This window comes from Neodiprion virginianus, chromosome 7 (genome assembly GCF_021901495.1).
Source record: "Neodiprion virginianus isolate iyNeoVirg1 chromosome 7, iyNeoVirg1.1, whole genome shotgun sequence".
Lineage (NCBI taxonomy): Eukaryota > Metazoa > Arthropoda > Insecta > Hymenoptera > Diprionidae > Neodiprion > Neodiprion virginianus.
This window is the reverse complement of record NC_060883.1, coordinates 893,314-910,058: the sequence shown is the minus strand read 5'-3', so window position 1 is coordinate 910,058 and position 16,745 is coordinate 893,314. Positions and strand designations below refer to the sequence as shown.

Here is a 16,745-nt window from a genome sequence, read left to right as displayed (position 1 = left end):
CCAGGAGTAAATTTTCGCTGCAATTTCTCCGATTTCCTTGATCAAAGTGGAAGCGCCTAATCATAGGCAACCAAACTTATACGTATGCGACACGGGCTTTCAGGAATAAGGCGTGCCTTTGATCGAGCTCCTCGGCTCAGATGTTCTCCTAATACCAGGAGTAATTTCTCGCTGCGATTTCTCCGATTTGCTAAGCTAAGTGGAAGCGCCTAATCATAGGCAACCAAACTTATACGTATGCGACACGGGCTTTCAGGCATAAGGCGTGCCTTTGATCGAGCTCCTCGGCTCAGATGTTCTCCTGATCCCAGGAGTAATTTTCGCTGAAATTTCTCCGATTTGCTTAATTCTAATAGGAAGTGGCGCGAAAATTTCAAAATCTCATGCCCTCTCAAGCAAGCATGCATGCCTTCAGTCACACAGCGTCGACATCACATGCAGTCAATCAATCAATCAATGTGTGCCTGTTTTTGGAAGAGCTCCTCGGTTCTCCTGCGCTCCTGATACCAGGAGTAATTTCCGCTGAAATTCCTCCGATTTGCTTAATTCTAATAGGAAGTGGCGCGAAAATTTCAAGTTCTCATGCCCTCTCAAGCAAGCATGCAAGTGTGCCTTCAGTCACACAGCGTCGACATCACATGCAGTCAATCAATCAATCAACGTGTCCCTGTTTTTGGAAGAGCTCCTCGGTTCTCCTGCGCTCCTGATACCAGGAGTAATTTTCGCTGAAATTTCTCCGATTTGCTTAGTTCTAATAGGAAGTGGCGCGAAAATTTGAGATCTCATGCCCTCTCAAGCGAGCATGCATGCCTTCAGTCACACAGCGTCGACATCACATGCAGTCAATCAATCAATCAATGTGTCCCTGTTTTTGGAAGAGCTCCTCGGTTCTCCTGCGCTCCTGATACCAGGAGTAATTTTCGCTGAAATTCCTCCGATTTGCTTAATTCTAATAGGAAGTGGCGCGAAAATTTCAAGTTCTCATGCCCTCTCAAGCGAGCATGCATGCCTTCAGTCACACAGCGTCGACATCACATGCAGTCAATCAATCAATCAATGTGTGCCTGTTTTTGGAAGAGCTCCTCGGTTCTCCTGCGCTCCTGATACCAGGAGTAATTTTCGCTGAAATTTCTCCGATTTGCTTAGTTCTAATAGGAAGTGGCGCGAAAATTTGAGATCTCATGCCCTCTCAAGCGAGCATGCATGCCTTCAGTCACACAGCGTCGACATCACATGCAGCCAATCAATCAATCAATGTGTCCCTGTTTTTGGAAGAGCTCCTCGGTTCTCCTGCGCTCCTGATACCAGGAGTAATTTTCGCTGAAATCCCTCCGATTTGCTTAATTCTAATAGGAAGTGGCGCGAAAATTTCAAGTTCTCATGCCCTCTCAAGCGAGCATGCATGCCTTCAGTCACACAGCGTCGACATCACATGCAGCCAATCAATCAATCAATGTGTCCCTGTTTTTGGAAGAGCTCCTCGGTTCTCCTGCGCTCCTGATACCAGGAGTAATTTTCGCTGAAATCCCTCCGATTTGCTTAATTCTAATAGGAAGTGGCGCGAAAATTTCAAGTTCTCATGCCCTCTCAAGCGAGCATGCATGCCTTCAGTCACACAGCGTCGACATCACATGCAGTCAATCAATCAATCAATGTGTGCCTGTTTTTGGAAGAGCTCCTCGGTTCTCCTGCGCTCCTGATACCAGGAGTAATTTTCGCTGAAATTTCTCCGATTTGCTTAGTTCTAATAGGAAGTGGCGCGAAAATTTGAGATCTCATGCCCTCTCAAGCGAGCATGCATGACTTCAGTCACACAGCGTCGACATCACATGCAGTCAATCAATCAATCAATGTGTCCCTGTTTTTGGAAGAGCTCCTCGGTTCTCCTGCGCTCCTGATACCAGGAGTAATTTTCGCTGAAATTTCTCCGATTTGCTTAGTTCTAATAGGAAGTGGCGCGAAAATTTGAGATCTCATGCCCTCTCAAGCGAGCATGCATGCCTTCAGTCACACAGCGTCGACATCACATGCAGCCAATCAATCAATCAATGTGTCCCTGTTTTTGGAAGAGCTCCTCGGTTCTCCTGCGCTCCTGATACCAGGAGTAATTTTCGCTGAAATCCCTCCGATTTGCTTAATTCTAATAGGAAGTGGCGCGAAAATTTCAAGTTCTCATGCCCTCTCAAGCGAGCATGCATGCCTTCAGTCACACAGCGTCGACATCACATGCAGTCAATCAATCAATCAATGTGTCCCTGTTTTTGGAAGAGCTCCTCGGTTCTCCTGCGCTCCTGATGCCAAGAGCAGTTTCACACTGAAATTTTTCTACAATAGCTACAAAATAAGGACACTAGACGTAAACGCAAGCGTTTGCAGGCTCTTTTAGGGAAGCAGGCATTTGTGTGCAGAATAATTTTATTCGGTATTTTCATGTATAGTATACTTTGGTGTGATATAATCTTATGTGGAATTACTATGTATGGTATAATTACATGTAGAATAATTTGAGTGGTATGTTGTAGTTTTATTTATTTATTCAATCATTAATGTAGCTAGTTACACAATAAAAATACAGTATAATATGCTAAGACTTTGCAATAAAATTCTGCAGAGGTGCAGAATGCGCTTGTGTAGCGCCGGTATAGCTCACCTAACTAATAAAACCTACAACTAGATATTCAATTACTGAAAAACAAGAAAACAAGTTCGTTGCGATAGTTGGATACACGACTAATTTAGTGCAGCTTTTTTTTCACAAGTATAACAATTTTATTTGGTATTAATTATGTGTAGAATAATTTCGTGTGGTTTACTTATGTGCAGAATAATTGTGCGTCGCATAATTATATCTAGAATAGTTTGTGACACACTATAAAGCCTGGAACAATTTTTTGCGGCATAATCGTGTGCGGAATAATTTTGGGTGTTAGTATTGTATGTAGAATAATTTTGATTGGTATAATTATGTTTGGAATAATCATTTTCGCATTCTGTTCGACATTTATTACTTATCGCTTTCCTACCTGTACTACCGTCACTCCAATTATTGTAGAAATATGAGTAATAGTACGTAGCAACGAAAGCCATTTCTTGCAATACTGAGTACGCCTGATGACCAGAATTTATTTGCGTCAACATTATGTGCCTCAAGTGTTTTTCAAAGGGTATCCAATACACGTAATGGCGTATCAAATTGCCTGAGAAGCCTAGCTCAAGCGTTCACTCTACACACAGCCTAATGCTCCAGCTCCAATTTGTTCATCAATTGACCAATTAATCAATAAATCAATGCTACCAATACGAAATTTCCCGACTATCGATTTTGATAGATTATGTATTTCACAAGAAGGAATAATGATTATGTTGACATAACACATCATAACATGTAATCAATTAAATCAGTATCCTATTACTCTACCTGTATTCATTGCGACATTAATTCTCAAGGCCTCATTAGTTAACTCTTCACATGATTTTGTGTCACACGATAGTTGAAGATTTCGCATTATTATTAACTGACAAAATCTATGTGTACAGTTTTCGAACAAATCGTAATTTTCATTCATAACATTTAGCCTGTGATACTATTGCTAGCGGTTAGGCGGTGTCACCTGTGCGGCTTTTCCCGCGTAAATGCAGGCCGTGATTATTCTAGAAATACAAATGAATTTGCAGTCTCCAGTGTAAATTTATCTATTAATACGTCGACTCTAACATCGGTGTTGTTTACTAATCTATTAATTTTAATAATTTGACCCTGTTCTCCACTCATTATCAGTTTCATTCGTTCATCCATGCAATGGTAAATGGGTACGTGAATGTAAGCAGCTACCATGGAAAATGAGAGGTTAATAAAAACCGTTCAAACAGCGTTCAAATTGTCCGGTCTGAACATAAACAGGTATGTATGGATATACTTTAAGTATGAAATATATATTGCTGACATCTACTATCTGACAAAACGAATTCACAATAAAATGGAACAAAAAAAAAATGACAACAGTCATCTTCTCATAATTGACAATACAATTTTTTCCTCATCCTTCAGGAAATGCTGTCTTCATTTAGCGCGTCAATTGCGAAATATTGATGCAGCGGAGCACGAACACTGGATATGTCGAATAGTCGAGTATGTCCTGGCACAGGATTTAGTTGAGCCATGCGTTAGTGTGGATCACATAAAGGTGGCTCTCAAGGAGTGCCTTAGACCAAGCAATAGTCTCCAAGAGACTGAAACAATCCTGAACGTTCTCGACGGTTTCAGAGTACCAAAGATAAAATACGATGTCACGAACAAGAAATTTGTCATCGAGCAGAGCGTTCCCAATTTGTTTTCAGAACCTGTCGATAAATCTCTGGTAATCAAGGAACGACTCGAGCTCCTATGGCACAGGACCATGCAGAATGAGCTCTTTGCTCCTGTCAAATTTGGTGAAGTGGACACAGTCAGAGTGAAGCTACGTCAAATAGAGTATCTACTAAGTCTCTCTGAGGCTAAAGATGTCTACGTTATAGGCATGTTAGCTCAGCTGACCGAAAGACAGTATTACCTGGAAGATGCAAGCGGATATGTCAAAATTGATCTCAGTCAAGCAATATCCTTTTCAAAACAAACTATAGGAAGTTCTTTGACAATCCTGAAACAATAATTAATGATTTGCACGTAAGTGTGATTTATTTTACCTTAACTCTCTCTCTCTCTCAAGACTATCAAGCACATCTTATAACCGAGGGTTGTGTAGTTCTGGTACGAGGAGACTACGAAGATAGGGTACTTGTCGTAAAAACCATAGGATTTCCACCGTCCGAGACATCGACAGAAAGTCGCGCGCGTTTCGGAACGGCGAACACCTTTGGTGGTCATCATCCAGTGTCGCTGAAAACATCGGAGAAGTTGAGAAATTTTGAGGAGAACAACCCAGATGAGATGATCGTGTTCATATCTGAATTATGGGTCGACGACCAGATAGTACTTGAAAAACTCAAGCTCATGTTAGAGGAGTTCTCAAATTTTCCCCCAGTGGCTTTTGTGATATGTGGGAATTTTCTGAGCTTTCCACCAAACGTAACCAGTTCACAGAAACTGAAGGAAGGCTTCAAAAGATTGGCTGATATAATTGCAGGCTATCCAGAGATTGTTCAGAACAGTAAATTCGTCCTTATTCCTGGGCCACACGATCCTGGGGCACCAAGAATATTCCCAAGAGCGCCTATACCTGGTTACGTAGTTGAGGATTTCATCAAGGCCATTCCTAAAACTGTTCTGGCAACAAATCCCTGTAGAATTCAGTACTGTACAAAGGAAATAGTAGTTTTCAGAGAAGATATTCTTACTAAGTTATGCAGGAACACTTTATACCTTCCCGACGATGCGGATATCCCCAAAGACGTTAGTTTCGTTCTATTTTGTTACGTAAGAAAAAATATACATCAATTAATGGATCAAATCTAATTTCTTCTTTTTCAATTATATTTTCAGTATGCCAAATCGATAATCTCGCAATCCCACTTGACCCCTATGGCCTTACCTACAGTGCCTATTTACTGGAAGCACGATCAAGCGTTACAGCTTTATCCAACGCCAGATCTCATAGTCGTGGCTGATCAGTTTGAGCCTTACAACACTGAGTACAACGAATGTTTTGTTGTAAATCCAGGAGTGTTTTCGAAAAATGATTTTCCATTCAAAGTCTACATACCAGGAGAAAATAAAATCGAAGATTCTGAGATGGAAAAAGAAGATCAGAGCTAACGATCTGTCAATATTTTGGTCGTTATTTTCTTTTTTTGTTTACAGGCTTAAGATGATACCTTTAAACAACAATTTTCAACAAAACAAGATTTCTAACCAAATGAAAAATAATGTAAATTTCATACTTCACGGTATAGCTTGATCATTCCTGTTTATCAAACATGATGTGTACTTCGCTATAATTTTGTACAATATTTATTATTATTATTACTATTTCTTTCATTTTTCACAGGACAATTATGAATGTTTGTTCTCTGTCGTTTTTCACCCCTTGTCGCGAACTTTTACAATACTTGATTCGTCGGCGCGTTTTCATGTTCGCAACTTAAAGTGGGCATTTTCCTTTTAGTTTACTTTTTCTTTCAACTTAGAAATAACAGCGTGTAATCATTATTATAATTATGATTAAGTTAACAATACAAGTACATACGTAATAGTAATTGTAATATTATTTATAACTAACTATAGTAGTGTGATAATATTAATATTAATTGTAATTACGATAATTAAATAAAATCAGAAAAATAATAATAATTTAATCACTCGTCGGTAGGGTACTGGGGCATGAGTGAGAGGCAAAGAGAAAGAGGATTGATACGTGCAAATTTGTCGCCGCAAGACTACCTCGTTTTCATATACCTATACCTATACCTATACCCATGTATGTACATACTTATACATACAGATAACGAATACACTGGATGCCGAAATCCAGCAAAAATGTGTAATGTTTTAAATATCATTATTACTATTCCTATTTTTACTAATGTGATGAATGAAATATTTTGTGTGTTTTCGTGGAAATATTGTAGTGAATGCATGCTCGACTTTCGTACTTTTCTTTAGCTACGAATATTAATAGCTCGCTTTTGCTATTACTATTCTTGTGATTATTGGTATTTTACAATGTACACGTAAATTTTTGTGTTTTGTTTTCTGTATAAACACAGTCACAAAAGCATGCACACGCTTGATTGATAGATATAGTGATATACAGATATATACTTGTTCAAGACTTGTAAATACATATAAAAGTATCGCAGTTTCATATTACATACAAGACATTACAGCTAACAAGAATCCAAGAATAATTGGGAAAAAAATACTTTCAGTCTATTACATATGCGTGTGTACAAAAGTTGCAAACGGAGAGGGAGATTGTGTAAAAAAATGTTTGATATAAAGAGATCTATCCAAGTTTCAGTACAAGCCTATGAATTTGCTGCATAATAACATCAGCAGCGATTGTATTATACCGCAACCATAAAAGGAGAAAGAGTTGTACGAACAATCAAGAGAAAAGAAAATGAAAAAATAACAAAACACTGAAATTCATATTCAATACTACCTTGTTTAACCTGAGACAGATATTACACATCATAAAATACCGTCAAAAATGAAAATCAGGAAAGAGAAGAATTATTTTACTTTTCTTGGATTAAAAGTATGTTTTTCTTCGCCTCTATTCTATAGTGCCCCTCTTTAACACCTTACCTAAATTCTCGTATTAAGCAGGATTTTCCCTTAAATATCTCGCTATAAGCGAACCAAATCGAAAGACTAGGAAAATAATGAATTCCGAAATGCAACGCTATGTATACATACATATAATACAGTTTGCATCGTTTGCAGTATGCCGCGCATGAAAGTAATCGCATGCGTATTTCCTACTAACGTATAAGAAAAAATGCTAAGAAATTCTGTAAAGGAGAAAAATTAAAAGAAAATTAAAACTGGTGATAACAGCCAAGTAATATTATTCGCGCAAAAATTTAATAATAATAATAATTGAAAAATTATTAGACAGGAAGAGAATTTTAAATATAAGAAATTGTGAGAAAATCTAACAGCAATCAGATGTAGTAATTATCAAAACGAAAAGCAAAAGAATTATTTTGTACTTCACTTAAAAGAACGTGGTGGTGGAAATAAGATAAGAAAAAAAAAACATCGTCATTTGGCTGCTGCCTAACAATCTTCCGTTCAAGATCTATTGCACATGTTGTTTAGTGTATAGGAAATTATCCTTTACAGATATTGCATCTATAATCATGTACATATACATTACGAATATATTTTGATCTATTGTTTTTTCGTCTACTAAATTTCCTTATTGTGATTAGGATCGCATTAGCCGTAGCTAACATTACTTTTAGGTCATACATACATTCAAACATATTATCAATATATATATTCTTATTATATAATAATACATAACGCTTATTTATAATACCGAGTTGGTTTGAATATGAGTTGACCTCCAATTTTTCGACTTAATTTCAAGGATTTTATTTTTATAATTCGAATACAAGGCGTATTTTATGAGAAAATTATTTACTATCACAGGCATATTTGTTGATTAATATAGAATTTTTTACTAAAATCTTACAATTGATTGATAACGAAGTTTTCTTAGTCGATGAAGCAAATTTTCTAAAATGAAAATTTAAAAAAACAACATTCCAAATACAAGTCTGGCGCGAATTTTAATAGGGAAATCGGCTTGTAAAAACCTTGAAATATATTCAGACCAATACGGTATATAGGTATATTTCTATTATTATGAGTAAATGTAAATTGCATTCAACACACACACATACCCGCACACACACGCACGCGCACGAGTTACATTTTTCTCTTCGTCGTTTAATTTATTTTTAAGCAGCGATTTCTAACTATGTACTGTAATAATGAACAAGGAAAACATCGTCAAAGCAATGACTCGTTAATTGAATCGGTACAGGCGTAACGAAATATAAAAAATTTGTAAAAAACAAAAGAGTATAGAAGAGGATGCGTAGACAGAAAAAGAACAATAAAACTAGAAAAATACGTTACTTTTTCTTTCAACTGCCACAATTAAAAAATATTAGAAGTGATTTTTTTTTTATGCATTACTACATATCCAATCTCTTAAAATCAAGAGAAAAAAATCGCCACAAACGTTCATGTATATACATACTATATAAATACATTTGATTGTTTGACTTTTATCCGTGGTAACGAATCCAATATGACGGATAGAAATTAAAAAAAAAAAAAAAATCTTGCAGCTGAAGTAATAATAAAGACAGCGTGTGTCAATCGACGAGTTCCCTTTTATTGTTAGTTCATTATTTCACCATATCTTGTCCCACTTTATTTTCTTCGTTTTCGCTCACGTATTTTTCGATTGCGAGAGTTTTCCTACAAAGTAAAGAATAGTTAATATATATATATATATATATATATATATATATATATATATATATATATATATATATATATATATATATATATATATATATATATATATATATATATATATATAATTAAACTATCATAAATAAAGAAAATGACAATGAGTTGCGTAGCAAAAGTGCAACAATACCGCTAGATTTTGAAATGGTAATCAATTATTTACTTTCTCCAAGTTATCCGGAGTCAACTTACTTTCCTGTTGATACCTTTGACATGCCATGTTTCTTTCGTCCGCGTCAAAGTACCAGAGAGTAATGGCATAACGTGTTCTATAGGCAGGCTGTACTTCGTGCGGATTTCTTCTATCTGACCAGAAAAATAATATTCTATCGAATATTGGTTCGATATTCGCAACACTGTCCTTCCAGCCTTCGGGAAATATCCTCAAGAGGCCACCGTCTTGCTGAAAATTATAATAACAATAAAAACAAAATGAAACTTAATGATAGGTTGGGTTTCGATGAATACCATTTAAACTTTGTTATCAATTTAGTCACCTCGACATTCCAATCCCTGTTCAAGTAATATATAGCTGTGACGCAACGTCCGTCATGATTGGGATTATCGACATGTTTGACATATCGAGAACCGTTTCCGGGATAACAGGCGACCATTGCCTGAAAAATGAAGAGGAAAATAATTAAATCTTATCGCGTGCCTTAGTTGAACGATGAAACGAATGCAAATGTTTGCGATCATTCATAAATATTATATACTCTCGTCCGATCAGATTAAAATCTGCGATGATAAAATATGAAAATAACGATTTACTCCAAGGACCGACGACCTGACTTGGCTACGCACTGACAATCTTATCTGAATGTATAGTATCACATCATTTTAATCAAAATTCAAACAAAGCTCTTACTGCCTACGTGGGATTTTTTTCTATTAAATATTGCAACGTTGAGAAAAGGTAATAACAATTGTTGTATGTAATACACGATGCTTGTGTGCATGCAGGGAGCATTGTCCTCATTGTTATAATAAATGAGACATGCGTACATTGTTATTGAATGTACATATTATCTAAAATCAATATTGTCCTCGTTTCACAATATTACTAATAAACGAGCATTCAAATCATTGGATTGCGAGTCGTTTATCACTGCACAATTTTTCCTCACAACAATTACTCTTTCTTTGCTTTTCATGCTTTCCTTGTTGCAACAGGACGATAACAATTTCGATACAATTATACGCGTTGCGTATTGACGAGTATAATCAACATATTGAAGTTAGTAACATTATCTTAACGATTCGTACTGAAGGACAACCGTTATTTAACGATTTTACAACTGACTGGAATTCGGTAAACCGTAATAAAACAAAATACAGTGACATTTTGAAATCTGAGTTCCTTCAAAATCATTGTAAAATTTAAAAAAAATAGCCAATTTTTCCCCAATATTTCGTTACGATAACGTTCGACTTCGTCAAATATGGGATGAAAAATGTTATATTTAAGGTTTTTAAAATAAAACTAATAATCATGGCCACGCTATCATTCATACTGTCGAATTTTAATCATAATGAGTAAGACAGGGGGAGGATTAAAAGGCAATTTGCAAAACTGTAAATTTCGATTAGAATGGAATGTGATTTCAGATAAGAAACGTCGCCGTTTAACTTCGTTGTTTGTTATGTTTGATAGGCATAAAGGCGTCCGGATCAAGTATCAAAGTAAATAAAAAATCCATCCATTGCATTACATGATTTATGATTATAGAATCTATTATCGTCTGCAAACCTATACGCGTGTCAAAAGTTAGCAATATTATTCTTCTATAAACAGTTATCATTGTTGAAAAAAAAAGAAGAATCTGCACTCCGAAATTAGCAACGTTTCGTCTCGTTTTCTCTTTCTGCACTTTCTCTCTTTTTCCGAAGCAATCAATTTCACCATAGCGCGCGCTACAGTAATGACATTTTAGTTATAAAAAAAAAAAAAAAAAATGATCGTTTGTTTACACGCAGGTAACCAGCGACCTACAAATAATTAGGAATTGTTTAGATTAACCAGCTATAATGTATGTACTTAACGAAGCGACTGTATGTATAAATACCCAGTATCTTGGGATCTTTAAAAGTGATACGATATATTGTAACTAACTCGCACAAAATTCTCGTAGATAAAAATAAACTACTGTAAAAAAAAAAAAAAAAATAAATAAACACCGTAATGGATAAACAGTAGAAAAGAAAACTGAATAAATAAAAATGTGTGTAAAACAATTAAACGTAAAAAATAAATAAATACTATGGCATCGGATATTCCTGACAGATTATTCTACGCATTACAGTTTTAATTTCATGAACTCCATTGCTAAGATTCGATACGTGCGATTTGCAGTCCGAGAATGCGTCATTTTTATAACCACACAACGTTACACGCAGCAGAGATTATGACAGTTGTTCAACGCAATCGGATTTGCGGGAATATTCGAATCGGATATTTCCGCAAGGTCGATGGTCAGCCAGGGATACTTTAGGTATTTCTGTATAAACGTAGTTCCCATCATCGTCGTCGTCGTCTTCGTCGTTGTCTAAGATTAGAACTGACGAGTAAAGACGAGGACTAAATTATTTCGATCAAATAATCGCGTACATCCAGCTCCCTCCTTAAAGAGGAATGAAAAATAAAAAATGGACAAATATTAAAGAAAGAAAAAAAAATTATAGAACGTCGCGTTACGTCCGTGTATCAAAAATTTCTTTAAATCGTATGTATATACAATTAACGTTATAAACATGGTTTTTTATTCAACACCTTAGCTTGCTTGTGTAAATATTGTACACGTCGTGTTAAGAAAACATAAAACGTTCATTGTCAACAAAACCGTCTACCTACAACAGAAGGCAATGGAACAATGATACATAATTTAATTCACCGATGAAGAAATGATGACAGAGAAGTTTGACGCATAAAATCTATTGGGCAGCTTGTGATAATATAGATGTATTACACACGTATACCTATGCAAATAAATAATTAGAGGTCATGTGGATACAGGGAAAATTCGTTCTTGTCGCGTATATTTTGGGCGCGCGATTTCGCAACACTTTTGCAAGTCCTATACATCGGAGTTTATATCTCAAGTAATCCGCCTTCCTTCCTCAATCTCTCTCTCTCTCTCTCTCCCTCACTTAAAAACGACAACACATTCTGACAGTCAAAATACACGCAAAAGACGCCTTTATAAACTTTAATTGAACAAGAAAGACTGATAATCGTCTCAAAATCAGATCATTCGCAAGTATTTCAAAACGTTACGTATTATAAATTCGATTAGTTTAATTTAAAATTGGCTAATTACCAACTATATTCGAACAGCAATTAATCGATCACACAATTTCCCCGTGTTCTTCTCGAAAATAACATATTTTCGTACCAACATTCCGTGCAGTGTACACAACCTTATTGAATTAACTCGTCCGTATATATAATAATAATAAGCCAGGTGTAAAAAGAAGGAAAAAAAGAAAAAACATAGGGGGGGAGGGAGAACGAACAAACACGCTCAACCAGAATGGGGCTCGGGCAAGATTGCACGTACGCACGTCGCCACACACGTGGTGGGCGGTTTGTATAGACTTTCAGGGGGGGGTGTGGAGAGGATGAGGGAGGGTACAGCTGGTTGCTCGAGGTGCCTACGTGACCGGCGGCACAATACGTATATTCCGCACGGTGAGACATCAGTGCCGCGACTCTTTCGCCGCAATAGATTTTTGCCAGTCTAGTCGTCCGACGAGCGCCTAGGCTAGGTTTAATCTTTCCTCCGCTCTGCCCCCCTATTTCTTGCGGTACGCCGTGTTGTCACTACCAAAGCTATCTGCGTTCATGTATAACGTGTATAAATATATATGTTGCACGTTATGTTATAAATAAACGGATTCGAATTCGTAGAAAGAAAATTGAAAATATTTACGAAAAGGCGCGGTAAGTTTACGAAGCCGACGTAACAAAATGTTAGAGCAAAAACAAACCGAAAAAACTGTTTTTTTTTTTGTTTTTTTTTTCACCGGGAGAAAGGGAATACAGGCTTTTGAGTTTGTCCGAGAAAATTCCACGATTATCCCGAAAATGGGCGAGTCAAAAATCTGAAACTTATAAAACTTGGCAGCCTGATGAAAGAATTGTGAAAGAAAAATAAGAAGAAAAAATTTATAGATGGTTGATTTTTTCATATAAATATATGTAAACTGGAAAAATATAATCGTTTATTTAGAAAAAGTAATAAGGAGGAGAAAGTACACGTTTCTCGGTAAAACATTGAAAGTCGGTTTATTTCCGGTATAACGAAAATTAAGTTCAAAATAAACGGGACATGGCAATTTTTCATGCCCATTTCATTTGGTTGTAAAATCCTGTAGGTTCAAAGTTTTTTCATCGAACCGTTTTCGATATCATCGCGGGAGATTGTCGGACGTACCAAGATTTTTCAGAAAAACCTGTTTTTCTGATTCCCAAAGGTCAGAAAACGAAGATTCATTGATATTCGAAAAAATCGGACTTTGTCAATCCTGTATTAACGTGTTAACAAACATCAGGTAAATCTGAAGTTGTAAAATAAAAGAGATGTATATTCTAAAAATGCATTATTACAACAACGCTGCAAACTTCAGTCCGATGTTTCTTTTTTTTTTTGTTTCTCGATGTTACTTCTGCTACCTCTCCGCGCCGATCGCGGAAGTTTTTTTTCTTTTTTTAATATGTTTTTTAAAAATTTTTGTTGTTGAAATATTATTTCGAATGTAAATTTATTTATCCGGACATTATACGCATATAACTGGGTACATGCTGTAAAATAGGCCAACTATGAACTGGACGAGAATAGTATATTTACGCTAATCGTGTAAATGTATTTTAGCAAACGACTCGTAGTCTCTGCCCCCCGCAATCCGCAGCGTTGTTCTATTTCGCGCGGCTTTCAATCGAGTTCGTTATCATATGTATGCTACATACAACGAACACGAATCTGACATTTGCGGAATGATGGAGAAAGAATTATTTGGTAATAGTACAAAACGCCGACAATTAACCAATGGATAACGAAAGATCGAATAAGAGAGATAAATTATTACTCTAACAAATTTAATTGGACAATTAATTGATAAGATTTCAGAAATCTAATAGACCTTGTGTTAATTGTCAGCATGAAAATATATCCATTATTTTCGAACGTGTGTCGGGAAAAAAAAGAAATGGAAGCATATTGAATTACGATATTTGTGACTAGCTTCTGTTCTGTTTGTTTTTTCGAATCTCCTCAGCCCGTAAAAATAGCACATATATCAGGGCACCAGATTCTCTAAGAATCGTTATACTGTTCAAAAACATTTAATGGAATCTAATTCTTGTTGCATGATGACGCGAGGTAAGAAGAAAACAGAGTATTGAGAATGAATCATACAGATTTGTAAACATATATGACAAGATAAGAAGGATGTAATCAATTTTGTGGACAAGTATCGTGGCGGTGGAGAGTATGATGAAAATAGAGAAAAGAATGAAGAAATGATTTTTTATCAACGGTGCTACACAACAAAATTTTCTCGTTTCTATGTTCGTTCAGGCGTGACAGAGGCATCCCGGTGCTAGATGGATAGGTATTTACGTAGTCGTGCATTACTATTCAAATAGAAAAGTCTCGAATTCATCCGATCTGTAAATACAAGTAGGCTGTAAACCGCAAAGCACAAACTCTGCATATCTACATGTGTCAAGAGTCTAATTCACCTGTGTGCGGAGCCAACATCGTTTGGCAAAATAAACGTAATTACCACCTGCCAGGTAACATCAACGTCGACATCCAGTCATTGCACATGTTATTAATAACAAGGGTGTTGGAACAAGCCAAGGCTATCCTTTCTGCAGGTTGAAAATTGTCGAAAAGATTTTTCTCGATGAGTTACGATGTCAAAAATCATTGCAGAATACACGTGGACAAAAATACAAAGGTTGCATAACTTGAAAACAAGCTTCCTGTATGGCTCAACAGTTTTACACTCAATTTATGATATACAAGGCACATACGATGAAGTGTTTTTATAACATATCGTCAGCACTTCTGTAATAATTCAATGATTTCAACGAAATGCAGACCTAAGGTCGAGGAAGATATTGACGACAGTGACGTACCTTTGTCCTGCCGTTTATCGTGTACTGCCCCATTTTCCCATTCGACAGCATCTTGTTAGCCCTGAGGATGATGGCGTCGACCTGAGATATGAGCAGACCAATATTCGGGCACTCCTTCTCTTTGCCGTCAAGCCAAGTGATCTGGTCACCCCGAATAGCCCGCCTGAGATCACCGGCGCCTCCTCTTTGGGAGACGAGTTGCCCGTCTCTGAACAGACCTGCACTATACATATTGAGAACCTCGTCGAGGACGAGCGAGCCTTTTTCCGGGCCCAAGAAATCATTCATGGCGCATACGCCCCACTTGTTCATGTCCTTGACAACGACGCGGGAATAGTGGTCAATGACACGATCGTCGATTTGTTTGCTGAGAGGTGAAATCGGCAGCGCACCATTCTTGCCGCCTAGACTAACTTCAGGGAAGTTTCTCAAGCTGTAGTGCTGCGGAGTCGGCATGTCGCGAAGAATTTCCGAACCTTCCAGCGCAGGGTTAAGCAGCTCTGCTCTGGCTCCCAATATCGTGTCTTCCGAGCTACCCTTTTGGTTTATCGGTGATGCCTCAGCGACGAGGAGCTGTTCGGCAGCGATGGCGGGATCCTGGGGCTCCGGTGGTCGGCGGGAGAAGTAATTCGGCAGGGAGTCGGGGCTGCCGCTTGTTTTTAGGTTAGGCTCAGGGCCCGAGGATGTCTGTTTCGGAGCACAGGACGGCTTGTGTCGCTTCCAGTCGTCGCGTTGATGCTCTTTGCTGCAATAGACGGTAACCTTGCAACGGGCACAGCGGAGAATCTTGTCGGACCTTTTGCAAACTGCGCAGACTTGGGCCGTTGGCGCGGTTGGAGAAGAGGTTAGAGAGAACGATGCACCTGCCTCGACGGTCTGTGACCGACTGGCTCTCGGTTCCGACATATTTCAGAGGTTAATTCGACGACAACGCTCCGGTCGCCACGAGGACGAGGACTAGCGTATAAGCAGGGGACATTTCAAAACGAGTCCGAGTCACATACGCACTTACTGGTTCGAGCGGCGATGGCAGCTTCTCCTTCTCTTTCTCCTTATTCTCCTCCCTCGCTGCTCGAGAGCAAAACGGCATAACCAAGTTACGACCGATCGACCGACACGCAGGCGTAAATCGGATGCTTGATTGTAACGAGCCTATGCCTGGGCACAATTATCCATCTATCTTCCTCACCTGATAAGCGAGCAACTCCAACGCATATACTCAACCCTGTGTCATCGGTATTTCCCGTCGACCAGGAAAAAGTAAACCCCGACCGTTCGAAACACGAGACGCGACATAGAATTATGCGAGGCGTAACTTGGATCGATCTTGTCACCTCGATTGAAATTTTTGTATTGATGCGTGTAAGCATGTACGATTGGCTGGATCAACCACGGACAAGGATTAACCGTGCGAGTCAGCCAACTTCCTGCAAAATTTTCACGAGCAATCAATCATTGTAGCCCGTAAAAATCTGTGAAAATCATACAGCCGTATGCATCGCGTGACCGCCATCAGCCAATAAGACAGTCTCAAGTTTTCGCGCGAATTCTTTCCAATTCAAAACCAACATTTTCACCGTCCAGCTCTCGCAGGCGATGGAAATTCATGCA

General features: G+C 37.7%; 2 protein-coding genes across 2 annotated transcripts; one reads left to right on the top strand and one right to left on the bottom strand.

The window, feature by feature from the left end:
• The first annotated feature begins 3,223 nt into the window (after positions 1–3,223).
• On the top strand, positions 3,224–6,456 carry LOC124308933 (DNA polymerase epsilon subunit 2). Its single transcript, XM_046772110.1, has 4 exons — positions 3,224–3,901; positions 4,049–4,595; positions 4,706–5,389; positions 5,480–6,456. The coding sequence occupies exons 1-4, from the start codon at positions 3,834–3,836 to the stop codon at positions 5,750–5,752; spliced, it is 1,572 nt and encodes a 523-aa protein (XP_046628066.1). The 5' UTR covers positions 3,224–3,833; the 3' UTR covers positions 5,753–6,456.
• LOC124308935 (egl nine homolog 1) lies at positions 5,932–16,514 on the bottom strand. The gene is made up of 4 exons (XM_046772111.1): positions 15,135–16,514; positions 9,490–9,609; positions 9,185–9,395; positions 5,932–8,938 (listed from the first exon to the last, which is right to left on the bottom strand). Exons 1-4 carry the CDS (start codon positions 16,038–16,040, stop codon positions 8,910–8,912), a joined length of 1,266 nt encoding a protein of 421 aa, XP_046628067.1. The 5' UTR covers positions 16,041–16,514; the 3' UTR covers positions 5,932–8,909.
• Positions 16,515–16,745: the final 231 nt, after the last annotated feature.

Excerpts from the sequence above, each read along its gene's own strand:
- LOC124308933 (XM_046772110.1), top strand. The coding sequence starts at position 3,834 with ATGGAAAATGAGAGGTTAATAAAAACCGTTCAAACAGCGTTCAAATTG. Across the intron at positions 4,596-4,705 it reads AAATTGATCTCAGTCAAGCA|GACTATCAAGCACATCTTAT; the intron begins ATATCCTTTTCA and ends TCTCTCTCTCAA. Across the intron at positions 5,390-5,479 it reads ATGCGGATATCCCCAAAGAC|TATGCCAAATCGATAATCTC; the intron begins GTTAGTTTCGTT and ends TTATATTTTCAG.
- LOC124308935 (XM_046772111.1), bottom strand. The coding sequence starts at position 16,040 with ATGTCGGAACCGAGAGCCAGTCGGTCACAGACCGTCGAGGCAGGTGCA. Across the intron at positions 9,610-15,134 it reads CGATAAACGGCAGGACAAAG|GCAATGGTCGCCTGTTATCC; the intron begins GTACGTCACTGT and ends TTCATTTTTCAG. Across the intron at positions 8,939-9,184 it reads TCAAAGGTATCAACAGGAAA|GAAAACTCTCGCAATCGAAA; the intron begins GTAAGTTGACTC and ends TTTACTTTGTAG.